Source organism: Ciona intestinalis, chromosome 1, assembly GCF_000224145.3.
Source record: "Ciona intestinalis chromosome 1, KH, whole genome shotgun sequence".
Taxonomy (NCBI): Eukaryota; Metazoa; Chordata; class Ascidiacea; order Phlebobranchia; family Cionidae; genus Ciona; species Ciona intestinalis.
Genome location: NC_020166.2, coordinates 3169911 through 3194347, shown reverse-complemented (window position 1 = coordinate 3194347; position 24437 = coordinate 3169911). Strand labels below are relative to the sequence as shown.

At 35.3% G+C, this 24437-nt stretch overlaps 4 protein-coding genes across 7 annotated transcripts in view; 3 read left to right on the top strand and 1 right to left on the bottom strand.

The window, feature by feature from the left end:
* Positions 1–5661, top strand: part of LOC100185600 (probable E3 ubiquitin-protein ligase RNF144A) — a 15666-nt gene extending 10005 nt beyond the window's left edge. For both annotated transcript variants that reach the window (XM_026833538.1, XM_026833541.1), the window contains exons 5-8: positions 2954–3379; positions 3627–3774; positions 4268–4421; positions 4979–5661. In XM_026833538.1, coding sequence (XP_026689339.1) covers positions 2954–3379; positions 3627–3774; positions 4268–4421; positions 4979–5068 — 818 coding nt within the window. In that variant the 3' untranslated portion in view covers positions 5069–5661. The remainder of the gene's footprint in view (positions 1–2953; positions 3380–3626; positions 3775–4267; positions 4422–4978) is intronic.
* LOC100180079 (acyl-CoA-binding domain-containing protein 6-like) lies at positions 126–2071 on the top strand. The gene is made up of 3 exons (XM_002124296.5): positions 126–698; positions 1282–1402; positions 1710–2071. Exons 1-3 carry the CDS (start codon positions 234–236, stop codon positions 1877–1879), a joined length of 756 nt encoding a protein of 251 aa, XP_002124332.1. The 5' UTR covers positions 126–233; the 3' UTR covers positions 1880–2071.
* LOC101243171 (uncharacterized protein C1orf109-like) lies at positions 2149–2924 on the top strand. Its single transcript, XM_004225557.2, has one exon. It carries the CDS (start codon positions 2185–2187, stop codon positions 2764–2766), a length of 582 nt encoding a protein of 193 aa, XP_004225605.1. The 5' UTR covers positions 2149–2184; the 3' UTR covers positions 2767–2924.
* Positions 5637–24437, bottom strand: LOC100184031 (collagen alpha-1(XII) chain-like). 3 transcript variants are annotated; one of them, XM_018811858.2, is made up of 25 exons: positions 24065–24437; positions 21534–21691; positions 20420–20522; positions 19091–19260; positions 18683–18845; positions 17859–17981; positions 17317–17436; positions 16482–16649; positions 15887–16000; positions 15482–15645; positions 14959–15097; positions 14167–14300; positions 13552–13696; positions 12965–13101; positions 12482–12626; positions 11444–11589; positions 10972–11057; positions 10393–10468; positions 9607–9734; positions 9142–9268; positions 8433–8587; positions 7790–8050; positions 7008–7098; positions 6624–6742; positions 5637–6322 (listed from the first exon to the last, which is right to left on the bottom strand). In XM_018811858.2, exons 1-25 carry the CDS (start codon positions 24132–24134, stop codon positions 6229–6231), a joined length of 3336 nt encoding a protein of 1111 aa, XP_018667403.1. In that variant the 5' UTR covers positions 24135–24437; the 3' UTR covers positions 5637–6228. The 3 variants fall into 3 exon arrangements, with proteins under 3 accessions (XP_018667403.1, XP_026696719.1, XP_009862300.2); XM_026840918.1 differs by lacking the exon at positions 17859–17981; XM_009863998.3 differs by lacking the exons at positions 17317–17436; positions 17859–17981 and having other exon boundaries at positions 24065–24436.

The window sequence follows — 24437 nt, the reverse complement described above, 5'->3', positions numbered from 1 at the left end:
TAATACCAGAGTCTTAATACAACATAGCAACATGTACGAATACCTAGAAGAAAAATGCGCACTTTATGCAGACCTTTGCATCTTTTACCATTTTCCCTTAAGGTATTTTCCCACACCGTTGTTATTTTGTTGGTGAAGCTTGTGCAAACGCTTACGGCTTAGCAATTTTATATTAAATTCACTCATTAATTCGCGTTGTTTCCTACATTTTGTATAAGATCCGCTTGATTAACATGGATTTCAATTCTGTGCTAGAAGAGCAATTTTTAGCAGCTGCTAATCATCTACAAAGCATGGTTGCCAACCACCCAGAAAAAGCGAGTGAAGCCGATCTTTTATATTTATATGGACGATACAAACTGTGCACAGAAGGCCTATGTCAGACACCTAAGCCAGGTTTTCTTAGTTTTGCTGCAAGGAAAAAATGGACTGCTTGGAACAATTTATCCAATTTAAGCCGGGACAAGGCAATGGAAGAATACGTTATAAAAATTAAGCAACTGGACCCAAATTGGTCTCAAAATGGGCGAAAGTTGACACCATCAGGCATGGGTGTTTCAGTGAGCACGTTGAACCATTGTAGTCGGGATGAAAAGGATATAATTGACACTGAGAAAGATTTATTTGATTGGTGCAAAGAGGGATCTCTAAGTAATATTTCAAAGAACAAACCTTTAACTTGGCCTAAGGATAGTGAGGTATGCGTAGGTTTAAGTTATTATGTATTCAAAATATCAACATTTATTTATTTATTCATTTATTTAATATCATTAGATTCAATAAAATTGATCTGTATACCATGGCATTGGTATGCCAGTCAAACTCCTGCCCACAATAAATCTATCTGCTTTTATCTTATAAATTTATAGCTATAACACTGTTAATGTGTCAGCAGAATATGGAAGTTCCTAACAAGATATCTCACCTTCAAGACAGTTATTTTGCGCGTGTGCACGTGCCATTGTTAAAAATTGGAGTGTAAACCATGTACATCACCAAATCACATTAGGAAATCTTACCTAATTTGATACCCATTGGGTTTATTGTTTAATTAATTGGCGCTCGTGAGACAAGTTATGACGTGCATAAAAAAAAGTTTGTAAACAAAATCCCTCATGCACCTGCTGTAATCTTCAGACTGTTTTATGTGCAAACAAAACCAAGATTGTAAAAAAGTATCCCCAAAGGTTAAGTTTGTCACAATGTGTATGAACCAACCCTGTAGGGTTCAGGGTGTGCTGCAGAAAAAATGAAGTTGTGAGGATAAATATTTTCATGCAGGACAGAACACTTCTTCATTGGGCTTGTGATAGAGGACACAAAAATATTGTTGAATATTTAATACGAGAAGGCCATGACATTAATTGCCAGGATTCGGACAAGTCAACACCACTTCATTATGGTGAGTGTGTGATATTATAGTGGTTTAAGGTTGAATGAATAAATGTAACTTACTCTATTTTCTACCATGCAAGGATAAAGCAAGTTACATTCATTTATTGCCATTTCCGTGATCAATTTTTACAAACTCATATTTTTGTTGTAGTCTTTAAAAAATAAGTTGTTATAACCTATAAACGCCATTTAAAAGATAATTAGTTATACTTATTAAACCATAAGCAGTCACAAGTGTATGATAGACACCTGTGTTATTACAACTGTCATTTTCCTGCCACACAAGGATAAATACATTACATTTATCTATTTAGCTTCTTCCTGCGATCGGGAGGACTTGGTTGATCTTCTTCTTCATCAAGGAGCTGATCCATCAATAAGTGATGCAGATGGTGATACTTCACAGGACTGTTGCTCTTCTTCCAAAGTTAAAGAACTTTATGAGGAATATTTCAAAAACAGAAAAAATAATTGTACAAATTAAAATCAATTAGAATTGAACATTTAGTAATGGACCAAATGCCAATCGTGTTTATTAACTGGTACTTAATCATGTACCTCTTTATTACAATGTTCTTACACTATTTATATTTGAAACCCACATTGCAGAACAATTTCCGTTTACACTTCACTTACCTGTATTTGGTTTTTGTTGCAAAAAATTGCTCAAGCTTTACTTTTGCTCGTTTTCGTATGTTGTTGCACTCTCCCCGAACATTAATTGTTGTTGTTTAAATTTATGTTTGTCATGCTAAACGCTGGACTAATTTTTTATTTTAAATTCACAGCATGGATAAGCTCACATTGGCTACAAGTAAAGCTGTTAAAAATGCCAAAACTGAAGTGCAAAAGTGGGAACAGACTTGTGATGCTTGCCAAGGTTACTTATCATCATTAGAAAATCTGTCGGAACAACTCAAATGTTGTTCTGTATCAAAAATTGAAAATACACCATTAGGAATGCAGTTTCCAAATGTAAAAGAGAAGCTGAACCTAAAACTTTATCAAGAAGTTGACATATGTTTAAACTGTATGACAGAAAAACTTATTACTTTAAAAACCTGTCAAAGAAACTTTCAAAAATCTGCAGAAAAATTTTGCCGGGATGTTAAAGGAGCCAATCCTGAAAATTTAAAATGGTCTGCTACCTCTCCAAGTCCCTCAGATGTTTCGTTATGGCTCTTTGAGCTTTCACAGCACATGAACATTCAAGTAGCTGAAAAACAAGCACTTCTATGTTCTGTGCCACCATTACAAGTTACAGATGATCCTTCAAAAAACATTAATACCTTTGTAAGGCATTGGAAAAAGCATGAAAAATTACAAAAATATATGGATGAAATAACAGAGTATACATCAAATTATACATAGTTGAACATATGATTTAGTGGCCTGTAAGTGCCATTACTGTAAATGTAAGAAAAAACATTCGGACTGGGATGTGAGAAGAACTTTTTTATCAAAAAAATGTCACACACCTTTTAATAGCTTTCTTTCATTGTACCTTTCAACTGTTTATTTACATTGTATTTTATTCAAACCCGACATTTTCCTACAGATGATAATGTTATAGAATGCATAGGCATGTGTCTGTCTCATATACTGCTCACATTTGTGGCCATTCATCTAATACATTCAACGACAGTGGAGAAAAAATGCTCCTGGCTCTCACTGCAAGAAGGCAAAGATTACTGTAACATTCCCCATTCTGAAATAAACTGTTACCTACAACATGCATTTGATCACTCACGCAATACTAATGGCCTGCTGCCCCTTTGGGTAGAAATGTGTTTTTTTACAACTCCGAAAAATTTTGTTGGAAAAGAACAAGACTACAACTGCACAGTGCTTCTAGAAGGTGGACCAGTTATTTGTAACACGACCAGATCAAAAACCAAAAATTTTACCAGCAACTGCACTTTAGGGTTGTTCTGGCAAACCCACATGTTGTTTCCAAGTGGCTACATTGAAGACAACCTGCTTGGTAGGTAGATACACCTATTTCAGGCAAATTGTACCAAGATATCTCTGTTTTATTTAGAGATATCTTTTTTGGGCAAAATATTGAATACCTATCACAGAAATACAAATAAAAATATGTAGCTTTTTTAGGTTTCTTGGCAAAAAAAGATTTCTGAGCCCTTTCATAACCCTAAAACTACTAGTTAATTTTATTTTTACTTCAATTTTATCTGAAAAGTAAATGCATAAAAGAAAAAATTAATGTTTAGGCAAATCCGGCTCTTGCAAGGATGAATACCAAGCTGTCTGGCATGACACCAACACTGTGTATGCTGCAGATCGCTACTTAGCTATTTATGGGAATGAAACTTTGGACTTTAGTGGCAACAACGACTGGTTAAGAATCAGTAAAGTGCAGTAAGTACAGATTCCCATAAAGTTACATACCAAGGGTGGTTTTCTTGGCTACCGACTAAACTAGTTGGTCGTAATAACTATTGGTTATCGGGATTTTTTGGTCAGCCAACTAAAATTTAGTCTGTGAATTTTGACATTTAGTTGGCCGACTAAGTTTTTGTGCTTGACTTATTAAAGAAGTTAGTCGGTAAAAATCTACCGAATAAACTTTAGGTGACTAAAAAAGCAAAATTGACTTTAGGCGGCGACAAGTTGGTACGAGGTGTAGGAAACAAAAAATTCCTGTTATAACCACTGTCATTTAATTTAAGAGATGCTTGTATTTGATAAAATATGGACTCTTATTGGAGGTTTTATATATAGTTATTGTTTTGTAAATCTTAATGTGCATTTAATTATGACAGCAGTTTAATATTTGCTGCTAAGTTTGAGCAATTAGTTTTAAACTCACCTCTATGCATTAGTTAATAGTTTAATACATGTTGTTATTCAGGTCTTTTACTTGGACATCTGGCGTAATTGCCGTTGTGGTTCTGAGTATTGTAACCGTCATATTTGGTGCAACATTCTGTATATACAAAGTAAAGAAAGTTGTCAAAAAGTCGTTAACATTCGACTGTGAAGAAGACGTCAATGTTAAACAGTTGGTAAGTTAATTATGTGAAACAACTTTTTTGTTTCCTTTTTAAAACCACTGTTTGAACTGAAAAAAATGTGTAACTGTATATTCAATAAATGTAACTTACTTTATCCTCGCATGGCCCGAAAATGACAGTCGTTAAATACAATTTTTATATCATTGTCTTGAAGTATCTTGCCCAAGGACACATACGCCCACCATGGTAGCAGCGACCAGCCTTGAACCCAAAACCTCTGGGTTAGAGGCGGAGGCAGGTTTGATTTCTGCTAAACCAAATTTGGTTTTCCTGCACCACTTTTCAAGTGGTATACAATATACAACACAAGTAGCATACATACATACATACATTGCAAACCATTTTTAAAACTGTCTTATAAATGCGAATGAATGAATGTAACTTACTTTATCCTCACGTGGCCAGAAAACGACAGTCGTTATAACACAAATGTTCATACACCTCGCGCCAGCCTACGAGTTACCATGTATGTTACTTATTTTTTTGGGTATTTTTGGGAAATATTGCTCTCGAGTATAAATATATCTTTTTTGCTACATTTTTTTCAGGAGTTGGTGCTGAAATACACAGAACCAAGTATTTCAACTCAGTCGGACATCTCTGAGACTGCTGAAGCTATTTCTTCACACGAGTTATAACAGTTCATATATTTTATGCCACCATAAGTAATTAAGTACCTGGTGTGAAATTCCTATGTGTGACACAGTGTTAATTTAAATTTTATTAACTTTCTATATTTTGCAGCTGAATAAAAAAGTAAAGTTTTTTAATAAATATATGTGTAGTATTTTCCAATTAATATTTAATTTCCATTAATTAAACTCCAAAAGCAATAGCTCCTAATCAATTTGTGACATCTTTGTGTATAAACTTATTCCAAAATCAACTAACTTTCTGTGCCACTATTAATAAACACTTTAATATATTTTTTTTAATATAAAATTTGATACACAAGCAGCTGGGCTGTCATACAAGTTATACAATCATTTGATGTTCTCAAGTTTTCCCTTGTGTTTTAGACCATTCAATTTCTAAGAACATGGTTCTGTTTTTTTGCATCTTTTTAAGCCACATTTTTTATACGCCTTTCAAATAATGTGATACACATCTTATTTCTTGTATTAAACTTCGATTTTATGTGTTTTTTTCTAACAACTTTTATTTCTTACAATTACCTGCACTAACCTTTGAATTGCCACGCTGATATGCGAATACACAGTTTTGTATTTTTTCTCTGTGAAACGGTCGTTGATAGTAGTGGGCAATAGCGGTTGGTACGCTGGAATACTGGGTTCAACTGCTACGCAATGGCTAAAGCTATGTACAATGTAAACGAGTGCAAAATTTGCAACGGCGAGCAATGAACTAAGATGCTGATTGGACGATAGAAACTATGCAAAAATACATACAGAATTAGAGCTAAATTAAAAAAGCCTAAATTAAACTGATTTAAAGTTAAAACTTTGTTTGAACAGAAAAACATAATCAATGACATTATTACGGGTATTACATGCGAATCATTGAAAAACAGATTTCCATTTTCAGCTAAAAGCAATATCCACACTTTTCCACTCCAAACCGGATTTAGACGTAATATCTAAATGTCAACTATAAATGTCACTTTGTTGCAAATATCTTACATACCTTCTTCCAAAGGCAATTTCTAAATTGCTATGATTAAACAAAGAAATTTCCGCTTCCTGGCATAAACTAGGCCTTGAGAAACGCCAAGGGGTAAAAACTGCGGGCAGGAAATAGGTAAAAACTAAAGGAACGTGGTTGTCAGAGCTAAAAGTCTTTAAGATTCATTTGTTACAGGGTCTCTGCGCTTACGCAAGCTTATTCCTTGTTCTGGTCTAATAGCTTGGGGACCAACAGCATTGTTTTCGACCCTGTAGAAAAAGAAGTATTAGCATTTACCAAAACATTTTGATTGCATAACATAACTGTTAATTGTTGTTGCAAAAATATGCCCCTCCATATGTGCAAAAAAATATAACTTAACTACTGTTGCAAAGATATAGCCGGCGACATGTACTCTTTCTGCTTCCACAGATGAAAACCTTTTTTTTAAAGAAACCTATTGGGAATTTACAAAATGAAAGTGGCCCATTTTTATCGAATTAAATTTTTGTAAAATAATGAAAATTTAACCAGCCCAGATAAAACATACTAGATTTTTTGTGCACTTACTGGAAAGTAAGGTACTCAATCTGCTTCACAAGTTGAGAAAGAGTCCTCTCAAGTTTCTCCTGGCTCTTCATGTAATTATAACAAGAACAAGTTCCTTCAATTGGGTTAAGTGTTGTCTCCTTCAAATAAATATAACTATAGTACTGTGGAGTAAGTATGTTTTAATCGTGTTATAAGAATTATTGACGCTGCTTAAGTGTATACGTTATGTAATATTGTAAATATTCCTTACTTAATACCAAATGGGATGGTAGAAGAGAATAAAAATATAACCCATCTTACCCCAACCTAACATACACAACACATAGAAGTAACCCATTTTACCCCAACCTAGTGAACACATTAAAGTGACACATTTAAAACATACAATAACACATCACTCACATTTCCTATTATTGGTTCACTTTCTATGGAATCAAAGTAAATAGCAGTAACAGAAACGTTGTACTCAGTAGCAGCATTCAACTCTGTTATTCTAAAGACAACAGCATGTTACATAACATAATTTTCCCCTTTAAAACAATAGCGAAGGTGAAAATATTTGAAAAAAGAAGGGGAATTAACAGAAAAACGTTTAAAAAAGAGGGTCAGTTAAAAAAAGGTTTGGAAAAGAGGGTCAGTTAAAAAGCATGGCTGGTAAACCCAACGTTATATTTATCTTGTTTATATTTATGTGATTACATATTTATACGTTATACATTCCGATGTTTAACAAAAATCCTATTTATAGGTTATATATTTTAAGTATATATGACGTACTTGTCTCAGCATGGCAAACCAGCTTGCAGGTACTAACATGTGTTAAAGATTGTGCACTATATATGATGGTTAAAAATGAAAAACTTTTAATTAATTTTTAACCATTACGTTTTTTAGATTCGTTTGAAATTTCCTTTTCTTTTAAAACCCAATTAAACATCAACTATTTTTTAAAAACACCTTATGGAACAAAGCCATTTTTTGTCATGTCTACAGTGACAACATATTTATATAAGCCGCGCCCAATCAAAATGTACTGGGGCAATTTGATTGGTTCTATTCTATGTAGGTGATCTCCTAGGATTTTTTTGCCAAGATTGGCCCATTACCCTCAAAAATTTCATCTGTTCTGAACAGCAATGACTGTACCTGTCCGTATTTTAGGTACTTGCAAATGGTAAACTCACGGTAAGAATAACTCTCTCACGCCTTTCACACTAATAGCGTCGGTATCATCATTCCAGTAAGTTACTTCATAAGAAGTGGGCTTCAGGTTAGTGGGTGGGAGCCAATGCACAACAAAGCCTGTGTCTGACACATCAGTAAAGTTAAGGGGCCCTATCGGTGGGAGGGCAAGTGTTGATGCCGTTTTTGTGGAAGTTCCAGAGGTAGAAGCTGAGTAGTAAGCTTCAACTGAGATGGTGTATTCGGTAGCTGTGTCGAGACCACTGCAAAAAATTTGTGCATCACTTTTTAAGCAAGAACGTCTTTAAAATTTTGCTTCAATTCATGATATAAATTTTTTTTTACAATTACCGTGTCCATCTAACCTAACTATATGACGGAAACACCACATGAATGGATGTAGGAATGAATGTAACATATTTACCGTTGCGCGGCTGAGTAACTGCAGTCGGTATTTACACCATGTTTTGATTTATACACCTCATGTCCGCTTACAAGTTACCAAATATTTGTTTTCAGAATTATATAGCAATAACCCATTAGTTGCTTAAGGTATGTCTAAAAAACCATCATGAGGCAAAATAATAAGTTAGATTGATATGTGCATTCATGTATCATTTATTGATTCAATATTGATCCTCTTACGTCAGTGTGAATGAAGTGTCATCTGCTCCCACATTCACTTCTGTGATCATGCTTGGGTTCCTCACTGGAGCAGATGTTAGCTTGTAGAAATCAAGATGAGGAACGGCTGAGGGCGTCCATGATACTTCGATGTCGGTATAACCAACTTTGTCAATCTAAAATACACAGAGTTTTTAGTCACACATGAATGTAATGTATTTATCCTCGCCTTTCAGGGCATGCGGTCATTATAATACATAGAAGCTTTTGACATGTTTATGTATCTTTGTGTGTGGGTATTTTTATCGGTAATGATTAAGTAATAGACAATACATAAAGAAAAACTGGGTTGGAGCAAATACTGTTAAAGAGTTAATGAGATGAAAAAATTGACCGAAAACATGGAACACACATCTTTATGTTAGTGTAAGCGTGAAAATTTCATTTTTTAAAATAATATATATAGTACTGTGGGGTAAGATGGACACCATTAGAACAGAACATTGCATTTTTCCATCTGTGTTTTTACCAACTAACAACTCTTTTTTAAAGTCGTGCGGTTTGGGTTATATAACTCTGTAAATAAGTTTTGTATACTACCAAGTAGTACAATAAAAAAGAACGAAAATATGAACCATCTTACAGCAATCTACTAAATATATAACGATATATGTATATTACAAATTATCAAGTTGTACTCGCTAATTTAAACCAAGCCATGAAAATTCACCTGGAGTTCAATTTCTTCCTCAAGCGTTGTCCCACTTGTACTCATAGGAATGCTTACTTCTTCGTTAACAATTGCCTTCAATGTAATGTCATACTCAGTATCAGGTTGAAGGCCAGTGAGCACCAAACTGTTAAAAAAGTTTTGTAAAACTTTTTATGTTTTTGTATAGGCTTTATTTTACTCATATATATAAATATATAAATAAATAAATATAGATTATTTATCTTGCATGGTGGGGCGTCATTAGTTGTCATAACTAGGGTGTTCTGTCTCATACACCTTGACCCACTGTTATGGTCTCAATGTAAGTGTCTTGCCGTAGGACGCATTTGCCCACAATAGTAGCAGTGACAAGCCTTGAACCCATTACCTCTGTGCTAGACAAATGCGAGCTACCCAACTGTGCCACAGCGCCACTTTTTTATGTTATATGTTTTTTTAATGTTAAATGTTTGTTAAACTGACCTGGTAGTGTTCCCATCTACATATCTTGTCTCAAGTTCACTTGCATCACATTTGTAAGTAACCATGTATCCATCCACAGAAACATTGGTAGGAGCGTGCCAATCCACCAATAGTGAGTGTGTGGTGGCCTGAAAAATTTGGTAAGTTACTCCCATTGGCCAAACTTGTATATTCTTATTCTATTGACTTATTTGTATCCAACTATGCTTTTAATATATTTATATATTCTTATACGATTGACTTATTTGTATCTTCTTATGCTTTTAATATATTTATACATTTTTATACTATTGACTTGTTTGTATCCTGTTATGCTATTAATGTATTTGTATGTTCTAACACTATTAATCTGTTTGTAGACCATCCTGTATGACTGATCTATTTCAACACGGTGATATAATAAATGTGGGCAAATGTAGCTAAATGAGTTGCGGCTATATTACATGGAGTAACTATTCGTGTTATATGGTACTGTGGGGTCAGATAGATTTTGTTAGCATATAATATTTCAAATTTTCTAATTAATTTTTTAACAATTTACAACTCTTTTAGATTTGTGCGTGTACATTTATTACTCTGTCAATATTTTTTTACTACCAAATTAGATAAAACAGATTGAAATTATGGACCATCTTACCCAAACCTACTGTATCGAAAAAAGTAACATATCTGTCCTTGCATTATACCTTCTGGACCAAACTCTCTATAAAAACTCAATGAAAACCCAACATGCAAAAATAAAGACTTCAGTTTAAAAAAAAACAGTATTACATTCAAACAACTTACGTCAGTTACAAGAATGTCGGCTGCCACGGGAGCTAGAGTTTTGTTGGAGGTTGCAATGATCTGACTTTTAAGATCTCTGAAATTCATATTCTAATTAAATAAATCTTAGTTTATTGTTGCTTTTCCTATACAAGGATCACAATATAATTATTCCATTAAGACAGAGTATATGTGTGGTCACTTAGGATTTAACAAACATAACATATATTTTATTTAGTTAGTTATATGGGGTAAGATGGCCCCGTCAGCTCATAATATCTCATATTTTCTTACTGTGTTTTAACAATTAACAACAGTATTTTATAGTCGTGACAGTGCAGTTATATATTTCCGTAAATATTCTTTGTAAAATCCTAAATAAAACACAATGAAAACATTTGACAATCTTACCCCAACTTACTATATATTCGAACATAACAATGTAAACAAGATGAAAATAATTAAAATAAAGAAAAGGGAATGTGTTGTCACCAAGATAATGCTCTCTTTTACCTACACTTTTTATAAATTTTATAAAATAGGAAAATAAAAACATTTAATAAATATTTCTAAATAGCATAGAGATGATTGGCTTCTTACCCAAGTAATGTTCTAACTCTGACGTCATATAGAGTTGCTGGATCCAAATTTTCACATGTGATGGTAGGAACCTCAGAATCAACGATCTATCAAAGCAATAAATGTAACTTGCTTTAACCTCGAGTGGCCGAAAAACATCAGTCGTTATAACACAAGAGTTCATACACCTCGAGCCAGCTTTCGAGTTACTATGTATGTTACTTTGTGGGTGATGATAGCACGGAGGTTGTAGGGGCTGTGTCTTTGACAACATATTTAAAGGAATAAATGAATGAATGTAACACATTTACCAGTAATGGCCCACGCAGTGGTTGTTAATGGGTTTTCTAAAAATATCATTTATAGAAAAAACACACACAAGAAGTTACAGGCTATTTTTTAAAAAAAAACAGTGTCTTTTCCTGCTTGCAAGATAAAAATGTCAGTTATTCTTTTATTCAAAACCAAACAAAAATTCAACCAAATAACTCACAATCCCAGGCACTGGTTCTCCTGTTCCATCTGTTTTCACACACTCCCCCTCATAGCCTGTATGATCACCACTTGCAGGGTCAAACTGGGCGGTAAGTTCTGATATTTCCCTATGAATAACTTCTATATTTCGTGGAGCAGCAGGTTCTGGAATATATTAATGTTATAGTACTTCGGGGTAAGATAAATCCATATAACGTTCCATTTTTTCTCTTTGTGTTTTTAACAATTAAAAACACTTTTTTAAAGTTGTGGGAGTATGGGGTATTTAACTCTGTAAACATTCTTGATTTACTACCAAATTGGACAACAAAAAATGAACTATATAATACCAACTTCCTATATATACAAAACAATTGCGCACACTTTTCTTCCAATTGGAAGTTTAATTAAATGTTATTTATTTATTTTTTTCTTTGTATTGTCTGTAGGGTGTAACATTCACAGATTTTACCTAAAACATTATTTCTTTTTTTTATCATTAAGCGTGTTTTAACAACTGTTGTTTTACCGTTACTACTCGACTTTTGCTTTTATTAACTCTTTCCTTCTTCGTTATTGTGACCGAACAGATAAAAAAAATTCATTTATTCAATTTTAATTGTTATGATGACTTTTAGTTTAGATTAGTTGCTACAAAATATACATTTAAACGTTTCTTAACTATTCCTTATTGAACTAACTACATTCCTAACTTTCTGATTAAGGGTTAATTCCCTATACGCCGCGAGAAAAACAGAACTCATTAAAACCTTATTACAACTAAAATAGCTGCAATATTAACTGTGGGCAAAAAGACCACAACAAGCTTTCAACCATACCCACTTGAATTGCATAAAAGGCTAGACCAATCTGCATTACAGTAATGGATGAAATCGACGACAAAAATATATGGCAACTTAAAAGCACAGTTAAATGCATATGAACATACAATGATGGCTAATAGGAGGATACATTATGACCCACTCAGTTTTGCCGCCATATAGAAGCTATGCGAAGGTTCTTATTACAGAACATTAAACAGGTAAACCAAACGTACTTGTTGAGTCTAATGTTCTTCCCAAGGGGCTAACAAACACACGTCCAGCTTCATGAACATTGGCTGTTACCTCGACAGCGTACAATGTAGACGGTTTTAGCGACTCAAATACGGCGCTGTTTTCGTCACCGTTTACTTCCAATGTCTTTAAAGAAATGAAAATGTTTTATTTCAGCGTTGTATACTAGTTGTTACCATATTATTACCTATATATATGAATGAATACATGTAATTTTTTCTCGTATGGAGGGCATAGGCAGTTGTTATAATACAGGTTCTCTGTTTTATACACCCCGTGTATGCTTAAAGGAGTAACCCTGTATTTAACTTTGTGTAAATATATTAAATTAAGCCGATATTTAAAGAATGGTTATATGCTGACAATTGGACAACCAATAAGAAACTGCTGGGTTATACCAATCGGAGTTAAGTTGCCCAAAAACACCTACACCTATGTTGAGCACATATGTTGTTAAAACTCACCTCAAATCTTCGGTTTCTACCTTTGGGATAAATCTTTACTGTCCAGGAGTCAGTAGGGAAATTAATATCGGTCCATTCCACGTGTGCGGTTGTGTCAGTTGTGTCAATTACCTGAACGACTGGGCCAGTCAATGCATCTGAGAAATATAAATATTATTATTTTAAAGACCATTTCTTTTTTGTAGCACTTTGCATCTATTAAACACATATGTTATTAAGGAAATAAATACATATATTATTGTAGATGTTTTGTTCTGTATGGTTAGTGACCAATGGATTGGAGCAAGTGTCGTTAAGTGGTCTACCACACTAGGACACATATGCCCACAATGGTAGCAGCGAGCCTTGAACCCCTAACCTCTGGGTTAGAGGCAAGCGCAGTAACCACTGTGCTAAATTGCGGGTATTGCTGTAGAAATATCTTGAACTAAATTAAATGTAACTTACTTTTTCCTCGCCTGGTCAGAAAATGAGAGTTGTTATAACACAGGTGTACTGTTTCATACACCTTGTGCCAGCTTACGAGTTACCATGTATGTTACTGTGTGGGTAATTTTAGAAAGTTTTTTCATTTTTTTTAAACTTACCAGTAGTTCCACTGGCTGAGCCAACCGGACTGCTAAACCTTCTTCCACTTTCTGTCACATGACCAATCACATCAACCTGGTAGTCTGTACCAGGGGTGAGCATCTTGAACAACTTGTCTTGTGTCCCTGTTTGTGTCATAACCGTCTATGGACAAACAGTTTAGTAGTTAAAGAAAGACACCCGTTTTTTAGTGCATTTTTTGTTTAATTTTTAAAGTACTTGAAATTTTATTTTTAATTTGTTTACATTTTCAATTTCCTTTCTCTGTTTTAATTTTTTGTCTAATATTCGATTTAAAACAATTCTAGGAAGCCCTAAAAACGAGGTCCAAATCACCATATGTATTTTAATCTTAATAGCTCTTGATATATTTCTGACAATTCACAAAAAAACAACCTAATAATCTTATTTTAATTCTCTAAATCTAGACCCACAGAACCTTTGATTTTTTTTATAAAGCAAGCATTAAAAGTTCAATATATAGTAAATATTCTGGACAGCAGTTAAATATTCCTTTGACTGAAACCAAATAAATAAACAAAATTCGGAATATTAAAATTAATTTTTCAGAATAAAAAAAATCTTTATTTATAACTTTACCACGAACTACTTACAGTGACGTCTCCTGTTGATTTGGACAATAATGAAACTTCCCAATCATCCACTTCATACTGGATACCTCCCCACTTGGAATGTAAAGTTGAAAGTGAGGTATTCGCCACAACAACTTCTGGAGGTCCAAGCTTATCTGCAAGTGATATTTTGTTTAAATTTCTTGGTTGTATATGCAAATGTAAATGACTCTTTTTTATTCAGTATTTTGTATGTTAGGGTGTAACCGTCACGCCTTATATCCAAGGCATTATTTCTTCCTGTTGTTTTACAGCTGTTGTTTTACTGTTACTACCCGTGTTTACGCTTTTGTAAACTCTCTTGGTTTTCGTTATCGTGACTAAAACTTTTTCATTACCGTGACTAAGAATAAATTTTATATTTCATGTTAGGTTGGGCGTTTTTGCTAACTGATACTTAATTATGTATTCCAATGACCATTGTTTTTGTTATAATTTTGTGAAACCTCTTTTTTGTTGGTTAAGAGTTGAGATATGAGGTAAAGAATCTCGCAATAACACCAACTGTCTGACAAAAAAAAATCTATTTGATCACCAGCATGCCCAATTATGAGAATCTTGGGTATGGTATTTAAGGGGATACAGCAACAGTTCAAAACCCACTTATAAGCATTTAAATGCACAACAGGCACATGTCCACACTGCCTGGTATTTTTCTATTGTCAAAAATTATACCTGATGTTTTGCAAATGTAAGATGCATAATTACAGCAGTGACCAAAATTAAAAGAGTATTTTCTATTGTCTACGTTTTCTTTGTTACATATGATATTACCTGTTCTCTCTTCATCAGTGCCAACTTGCCCAACAAGATCACCATGCATGGGAACAACTCTAGCGCTGTACATGGTGTCTGATTCCAAACCTGTCAAGACTGTTTCATGGATGTCAGGTCCAAAATTCTGGACTATCAACTGTAAAGTTTGAAAAACGGATGAATAAATGTAATTTATTTGTCTTTATGTCTTTACGGGGCGGGACAACAACGGTTGTTATAAAACCGATTTATTGTTTTTATTGTTATTTGTGTATTAGGTAATAAACACAAAATGTTTACAGAATCATTCAACTTTCTACAAGTGTTGTTAATTGTTAAAAACACGGTCAGAAAACATGGGATAAAAATTGCTAAAGGTATTCATCTTATCCCATAATACTATATTATCACCCCTTCTCTTCATTTTATAAATAAAATGATTTTTGCTAGTGTTTTTTCGAAGCAATAAATAGGAAACTAGGTTATGTTTTTCATAGTATCATCACACGCTGCACTACAATAAACAAAACAAACTACTTACAGCTGGTGGTGGGCCAACTCCAACCCCTCCAGTATCTTCTTCAGAAACTGGTCGATAAGATAACTCGTACCCGGTCAATCCGTCACCACCAGCTGGTGCCCAAGTTGCCGTCATGGTGGTTAAAGTTGGTTGGGTAAGTAGAACAACGGTCTCACCAAGAGCAACTGTGAAAAAATGAACAAATGGATGAATGTTTGAATAATTCACTTCAGTTTGTTTCTTTTTTTGTATGAATGACTGACTTTAGTTTTTGGAAGTAGCATTAAAATAACAGTCGTTCGAAAACACAACACTTATAAGTCGTGACCAATACACCTTAGAAAACAGAGATTTATCAAATACGATTGTTTTGGTCCATTGTTTTTTAGTAATTGTGGCATGTTATCACATTACTTGGTAACTTACGTGTTTTAAATTGCCTTTCGGTTGGAACAGATACATCATTTTTGGTTGCAACAACAAGTGATATATTGTACTTGACATCTGGGTCAAGGTCTACTAGATCCACTGTGGTGTTACCTGTTAAGATGTATGAAATAAACACGACATAAAACTAGGCTTATAAAATATTCCTTATTACACTTTAAACTGTGATAATTCTATTCCCCAGTTTCTCTATATATGAATAAATGAATAAATAAATGTAACTTACTTTATTCTTGTGTGCCGGAAAAACGACAGTCGTTATAGCATGGGTGTTCAAACATTTCCTGGCAGCTTACGAGTTACCAAGCATGTTACTTTGTGGGTGATTACTTTTTATGTGTGACTGATAAATTGGACAACCCAATAGTTACCACTGGGTTGAAGCAATTGCTGTTAAGTGTCTTGCCCAAGGACACATACGCCCACAACCACAATGGTAGCAACGACGAGGTTCGTGGCAGGCGTGCTAACCAACTGTGCTACGGCGCCGGTGTATATATGATATTTAACATTTCTAAAATAAAAAATTGCTAAATCTAAACCTAGAATGCTGTTTCTGAACCTAGGTACTTACCATAAACTTCTTTTAATTCAATCTTCCCTTGCCCATCAGAACGCGTGTACATCAAAAGGTAGTGGTCAACCAGAAACTCTTTTGATGGATCCACTGTCCATGAAGCAACCGCACTGGTGTGGGTTACATGGATTGCTTGAAGACTTGTGGGTGTTGGTGGTGGTAAGTCTGGAATGTTGATATACTGAGTGATAAGTTGGCACAGCTGGTTTATCAGTGAAAGTGTGTATCAAGTTACACAGTTTTTCAAATTCAAAACTTAAAAAAATGAAAATATTCCTCTAGGCATATATGGACTTATTGCTAACATGATACTCTTAGACCTATATAACTTTACTATACTAGTAGGTGGGTACAATTGGGCAGAGTTAATGAAGTGTTAAATGCATTAAGTCATTTTATAAAAAGCATATTGTTATCATCCAAGATTCTAAATAACATATTGTTTATTAATATCTGTAGTCTAGATATACATATATAGTGCTGTGGGGTAAGATAAGATATCATGAGAAACTAAACCTGGTTGTCTTTTAACAATGCTCTTTTACAATCTTAAGCTACGGGTATATGATTTATATTCTTTGTTTTATACCAAATGGTCCAAGAAAGAAGATCGAAACATGTCCTATCGTACTCCACTTTATACTCTAATAATTTATTCCCAAACCAGTCCGATAAAATTAAAGTCTTTTTAAACAGAATATATGACATTCTTTACAACTACACAAAAAGTGACTCCTCAGTATGAAAATTATTTCTACATAAAATAAAGATAATCTTATATTAAAGGGACTTTGGCGTTGTTTATAGATCATGCTTATTTGTCCATTCTTACATCTACAATGTGAACCACTCCCATCCAGTTCCATGTTGAGCGGGCATGAACACAGGAAGTTGCCATGGCCAGTTACAGTGCAAATATGTGAGCATGGGTTGGACAGACAAGGGTCGGCATCTGTGTGGTGGAATGTGGTGAATTACAAACACACAAGTGATGACAAAACGTGCTATGGCAGTGGTTCTCAAAGTGATCAGGTCTGTCTGCACCTATGTTGGACTTTTTTTTTAAAAGCGGGTTTTGTGGCTCCTAAGGTTTGTTTTATTGCATGTGACTTTGTTCTTTTTCTGTGTGGAGAATTCTTGTAATTTTGTGCTTAAATGTGCTTATAATTATTAAAAAATGATCAAAAATCTTTTTTTTGAGAACCACTGTTTAATTCAATCAAGTTATGAAAATTATCACACAACACGAAAATGGGGACTCAGGTATTACGGATTCAAATCCCGTCGTAGTGACTTACGAATATTGATTACAGCAAGTGCACATGTGAGCTGATTGACACAATTATAGCAAGCAATGTGAAATGTATACCACACCATAACAAGTCGTTTGATCGTCGTTGAGAGCAAAGCCATCGTAGCATTCACATATGTATGATCCTTCGGTGTTATGACATAACTGTTCGCAGGTGTAGTTGCCAATTTCGCACTCGTCCACGTCTGCGCATGCACGCAATTACGACATGCAGGTAAATGCTCGTGCAAAATTGTTCTTGATTTGAAAGCATGTTTTACAAATGTAAGGTGCAAAATTACAGCAGTGACCAAAATTACGATGTTGTGGGTGCAAGTGTGAACGAATGCAACTTTTCATCCTCGCATGGCAGGGTAATAACAGTCGCTATAACACGGGTGTCTTGTTTCATACACCCCGCGCCCTCTTACGAGTTAGCCAATATGTAATTTTATGAGTGATCATTTTTTTGATTTTTCATTTTAATTAGTGTATAGCTGATAATTTAAACAACCCATTAGTGAGTACTGAGTTGGAGCAATTGCCTTTAAGTGTCTTGCCCACTGACACATACGCCCACAATGGTAGCAGCGTCGAGCCTTAAGCCCGTAGGTGCTTAACTGATTTTTAATTACAATAAGATTGATTTGAGCATCGAAACTTGATTGCTTGCATAGCTGTGCCTCAAAGATCGTGCCAGTCCATATTTTGGGCGTAATAACTCAACAGTTGTACCCTACCCGTGAGGACGATGTTACGCGCAGCGGTACACAGGGTAGGCCTACTGTACGTGTTAACTATACACTGCGGCAATGTTTTCGGTGCAATGGAATTTTAATGAGCCGACAAAAACGTAGTTTTCGGCAAAATCCAACTTAGGGTTAAAGTTAATAACGTCATGCCTCACCGCACAGGATGCGGTCCTTCAAGTTGACGTCGACCCTCTTAATTGCGTTAAAATTCTGCACCCTAAAAGTGTGCAGTTCTTTTGGTTCAGACGCCATCTCCAGCAACTCTTTTCGGTTCGCTTTCCTGCCAATGCCGATAGCGAATATTTCAAATCCTCGAGCCTGTGGAAAATAGAAACCAGACCTGGTGTTAAAAGATGGAAACAATGTCCGACATATTAGGCCGAGAAACCCAAGCTATAAAACCCGATAAAGAAAATCTACTCACAGGCGCTTAAAAACGAACTCCAAATAAGATAAACCAACATTAAAAACAAATACGCCAAAGAGACTCCTAAATAAAGATAAACTGATACCTTAAATAGCGACCTCTTAGTTATATAGACACAGTACACAAACACAAATACCTTCGCCTCTTTCGTCCACTTCGTGACCCCGCCGCGACTATAATCTTGCGATTTCCCGTCAGTGATAATAACAACGACTGTATGAACTATCGGGTTGTCCACTCTTGCCCCGTGCTCCACGGTCAATGTTTCCGTCACAAGCTTCCGAAGCGCAAGGCCCGTCATCGTACCTTGTGTATTAACATGAATAAATCTCAGTTTAAAAGGGAGCCAAAATTGTGTGTGTACTTTTAAGTTGTAGTCCTGGAGTTTTCTGATAATATATCCATATAAGTAGGGTGAGGGAAGCTGGGGCACCTTTTTACCCTATTTTCTTGCTCCATTAGGTATAGTAATCAAAGAACATTCGGGGAATTATAAAAAAACGTTTGTTCACGACTCCCATATACCGTTGTTAATTGTTTAAAATACGATCCGGATATTTGGATATTATGTGCTAAAGGTGTCACGTCTGTGACATTTTATCAGAATCTACTACTTTTCGCATAACGCTAGTTGGGATATAAAGTAGTACATCAGAATGTACCACTTTTCATTTTTACAATAACCAAGGTTATCTACCTATTGGCAACATGCACAGTGCTACCAACAGGTGTTCTATTATAAATAAACAGTTGAAACCGTTGCGATGTCCCGTATATAATTTAAATTGCCAGTAACGATGCATTTTCACAATGTGAGTCCTTTGTTTTTCACCAAAATCTTAGCAAATATTGACTTCAAATAGTTTTAATCAGCACATTTTTCAAATACGTAGATTTAACGACTTTAACCCGAGACTCCGCGGTCACTCTGGTCAGGTCGTTTCTTTATGCACACTTTCCATTAAGCCATAACTGTTGCCTAATGAAAAGATTTATTACATACTGTTTTCAAGGTGCAACGACCACGCGTTTATTGAAAAGTTTTGTACTTCTGTTTTATCCACAAACGTGCTATAAAGACTGTCGTTTAAGCGTTACTTTCCTTTTCTTGTGTACCAGTCTTTTAAAGAAACACTTTTACGATTTTGTATATATACAGTAGGGTGGGGGGAGATGGGACACCCTTTCGTTCTATTTTTTCGTCCCAATTGGTAATAAACAAAGAATATTCATAGAATAACAAAACTGTATCTAACCGTAACGACTCCCATAGACCGCTGTTAATTATTTAAAACACGATCAGGATGTTTGGATATTATGTGCTAAATGTGTCCGATCGCCCCGAAAGTACTATATACTACTTGTGGTCTTTTGCACGCAGGAAATTGGCCAAAGCAATAATAAACTTAAATGTGAGTTAGAAACTACATATTCGTAAGTACCGCGATCGCATAACGTTTCTTACCCGTCTCCATATAACGAATGTTGTCGATTGCCTCCATCAGCTCATGCCTGACGTAAAATTGGTTCAGTAGAATTTCCTCTCGTACACCGCTGCCGAATTGTATCTGCAAAATATCATAGTTTTAAACAAACACCAAGATTTAGCTATACTAATTATAAAGCATATGAATACGTATATTAAGTTATATTGCTCACAAAAAATATACCGAATAATAAATTGACATATGCCGTATATATACTGCATTTTGGTGAATTACTTTAATGGATGGCCACATACGCTGCATAATGTTTACAAAAGACACATTTCATCTGCACAACTATTCATAAGAGGTATACATTTTCCCATTAACCGCACAAGCAAGGTGCAAATTTGGCGTAAGCCGATATTTTCAGCTGGTATTAAACCGGCCCCTTATGGGAAATCCTAAAATGCAAGATTTATTGCTTTATGAACAAAACTAAACTGCTTATGTTGCCGGGTAACTTGCAATCATGATCCGTACAAGTTTCGGGTGGTCGGCAATTAGGAGAAAGAAAACCAGCTGAACCAGCTTTTCACTTGACCAATTGACGCTGCGGAATTTTGTGCGAGAAAGCCAAGAAGCGAGGAAGATTTATCGCATCTTGGTGCCTGAGTTCGACAACCGTGGTAATATGAGCGGGCGTGCAGGTTTGACGTTTTATAGATTACGCCTTCGTACGGTGTGAAGGCCTAAAAGAGCGGCGTAAAAGGGCGGGCAAAAAAACTAGTATAATTCTAATGCATTCAAAATTGTTTCAATTTCATTTAGTTGGGATAATGATGCGCAGTTTAAAATATACCGTTGTTGGACACGGTAGAAAAAGCTATATTTTTCTACACACATTTTTTTTACTTTTGCAAAATTTTAATATTTTTTTTACTTTTGCAAAAGTACACTCACGAGCATTTTACAGCCCATAATGCAAAAATCCAAATCTTATACCCACTGCTGGACGTGCCGTTATATAATCACTCGCTATAGGTGTATGTTGTGTGTGTGTAACGCAACCTCGCAAAAAGTTTTGTGTTTGCGTTCGCGCTTTTCCGCTCCGATGGACACTCGAAAGGATAAGACAATTAACCAAATACCCACCACGCCAACTTGCATGTCGTTCGGGCCAAAAGCTTCAAAGATATCGGTGAAGTTTTTGACATAATCTTTTACAGTTTGAAAGTTCTTTGGCCGCACACTTCTAGATCCATCGAGCATAAACACAATATCCAAAGGTCTTGGGCGACATGTTTCATTCTCTGCAAAGTAAATCAGCACCGTAAAAAATGCTCTTTTTTGTTTTCATGCGTTTTAACTTCATATGAGGATTATATTCGACGTATTGGCCTAAACTGAATTTTAGTAGACCGTACGAAATGGTGGGGGAAGATGGGACACCTTTGAATTCTATTTTCTCGTCTCATTTGGTATAAACAAAGAAATCTAAAACAATTATAAAACTGCATTCACATGTCTTCCATCTACCGTTGTTAATTGTTTAAAACACGATCAGGATATTTAGATATTATGGGCCAAAAGTGTCCCATCTTTGGACACCCTACTATATAAATGTTGTAAGAACATAGTCATAAACGGAAATTTAAAAAATAAAACCTAGAAATAAAATAAACATGTTACGTACACATATTTAGTAAAATAACTACAGCATACAGAAGTACTTTATCCTTCGTACGTATCTTTCGTATCAAATACCCATAGCACAAACTATCAACAGGTAATTTGCGTTCAAATCGCGGTTATAAAACCAATTTCCATTCCTTTATTGACTGCGGTTCAAATCGCGCAACCAAACAGCGTGTCGCTCTTTAGTTTAAGCAAAGGTTCAAACCAATTGACAACATTATCCCACGAAACCAAACCGCGACGCTTCGAACGGAAATGGCATTTTCGGCACATAGACAATACGACCGTAACCTTTGAAACATTCTATCGAATTAGGACTAAGTTTTCTTGTGTTATATATAGACCTAAGACCTGCAGGCGTCAAATAATGAACTTAAATTGAAAATCCAGACAGTTCCCGCCTTCGGTACACCACCGATAGACCAACGTGGCCTCCAGGGCAGTTTATCTTCGAGGAATAACCGAAATCTTAATCGCAATCTACTAAATTTTCTATGGTCTATGGATGAATGTAACTTATTTATTCTTACATGGCGGACAACCGCAGTTGGTATAACACGTATGTAACTTTGTTGGTAATTTTTTATGCTTTTGGAATGTATGGCTGACAGCTTAAACAACCAAAAACGGACAATTGGGGTGAAGAAAGTGGCGTTAAGTGTCTTGCCAAAGGACACGGCGCCGGAAATTACTTTGAAACAATAAACAAAAAAAGAGTCGCCCATTTAGCGTGGGAACGATTTTCTCAGCAGATGTGGTCACGTGAAAATAAACTATTTACACAAAAATGTCAAACTCCAATTTCTCGATTTTTGGCTGAGCCGAACACGTTAGGTGAATCAATGTATATTTACGTACGCTTAGTGGCATTGATTTTATTTCTATATTTTATAAAGTATAGTAGGGTGTGGAAAGATGGGACACCTTCAGCACATTATATCCAAATATCCTCTAATCGTGTTTTAAACAATTAACAACGGTGCATTGGAGTTGTGAACATACAGTTTCATAATTTTTTGAATGTTTTTTGCTTACTACCAAATTGGAAGAGAAAATAGAATGAACAGGTGTCCATCTTCCCCCACCCTACTGTATATATATTTTGTTTCATGTGTTTTTTTATGCGTTCCCTTAAAAACGATCTTTTGTTTTTTAGAGCCGAATACGGTTATATACAATTATGCAGTTTTCCGTAATTAACCACCAATTGCAACGACACATGAAATAAAAACATGGACCATCTTACCCAGCTCCCTATTTACTGCACGAAATATGTATACGTGTGTTAACTTTAAAGTATGATTTATTCGCGGCGTGGGCGTAAACGTTTAAGATAACCACCGGAAGTTTATAAATCGTTTCTTTGACGTCAATATACCATCTGCTGCAAACAAACATTTTCAGTAAAAACGAGTAAAAAAGATTCATAAACAGGCGTTAAATTCGCATACAGTATAAATATATATATATAGCAGTGAATTAATGTTTGTGTAAAATTAGACTTAACAATATACATTTGTTCAAGCTGGTGACAGGAAAAACAAATAATCCAAAAATAAACGCCAACAAGTGAAAGGTACGTTCACCGCACCGGACGTTCTTTTCTTTGGCATTCTTATCGTTTGATCTGATTTGCAGTAATGTGGCACATAGAGCGACTCGGTTCGCTCATAAAGTGCGTTTTTAGAGGCACGTTACTTTAACTGATCCTTTGAAATGCGCATTATGCTTGAAGGATACGTGTTTTGGGTTTGAGGTAAAAGATGAGACGTTTGGAAACGCCCCATTACTCCAACTTTTAGAGATATAACTGAATTCCTGCGGTACCGAGCGATCACTCGGCGCATGTATGCGCTCAATCATTGTCGAACAGTGATGTGCATATATACGATGCGGTGAAACCACACAAGTTGTAAAACAATCAGCACTTTACTATTTACTGTAAATGCCTGAACCCATTTTCCCACAGAAGCAGTTATGCGCCTTACCGTTGGCGGCGTCGTTCGCAGATACCAGCAGCAGAATTCCGACCGCCAGCAGAGAGCTTGCAATCCGCATTTTAGTTTTTCAATTACAAGTCTCAAATTTGATTCAGGTCAAAACCCTGCGAATACAAAATGTTTGCCGTCGGGATTAGACGAGATCTGAAATTCAATGCTTAAGAAATCCGCCAGGGGATTGAGACTGCACTTTATCGGGTAATTCACTTGTCGGTAACTGTAACTTGGTGTAACATAACCGAACTTGAAGCCAAAATTACGAAATAAATCACCCTACACAATGCGGCCTACTCTGACGTGCGATTTCATCACTTTTTAATGAACATTAAGCTATAAACACTATAGCCTGCATTACGTTCAA

What these genes read in the sequence shown, in the direction of transcription:
- LOC101243171 (XM_004225557.2), top strand. Translation starts at nt 2,185, where the DNA reads ATGGATAAGCTCACATTGGCTACAAGTAAAGCTGTTAAAAATGCCAAA.
- LOC100180079 (XM_002124296.5), top strand. Translation starts at nt 234, where the DNA reads ATGGATTTCAATTCTGTGCTAGAAGAGCAATTTTTAGCAGCTGCTAAT. An exon ending in CTTGGCCTAAGGATAGTGAG is followed by an intron (nt 699 to 1,281) that starts GTATGCGTAGGT and finishes ATTTTCATGCAG; the next exon opens with GACAGAACACTTCTTCATTG. An exon ending in GTCAACACCACTTCATTATG is followed by an intron (nt 1,403 to 1,709) that starts GTGAGTGTGTGA and finishes TTATCTATTTAG; the next exon opens with CTTCTTCCTGCGATCGGGAG.
- LOC100184031 (XM_018811858.2), bottom strand. Translation starts at nt 24,134, where the DNA reads ATGCGGATTGCAAGCTCTCTGCTGGCGGTCGGAATTCTGCTGCTGGTA. An exon ending in AGTGGACGAAAGAGGCGAAG is followed by an intron (nt 18,846 to 19,090) that starts GTATTTGTGTTT and finishes TATTTTCCACAG; the next exon opens with GCTCGAGGATTTGAAATATT. An exon ending in CGAAAGGCAATTTAAAACAC is followed by an intron (nt 15,646 to 15,886) that starts GTAAGTTACCAA and finishes ATTTTTTCACAG; the next exon opens with TTGCTCTTGGTGAGACCGTT.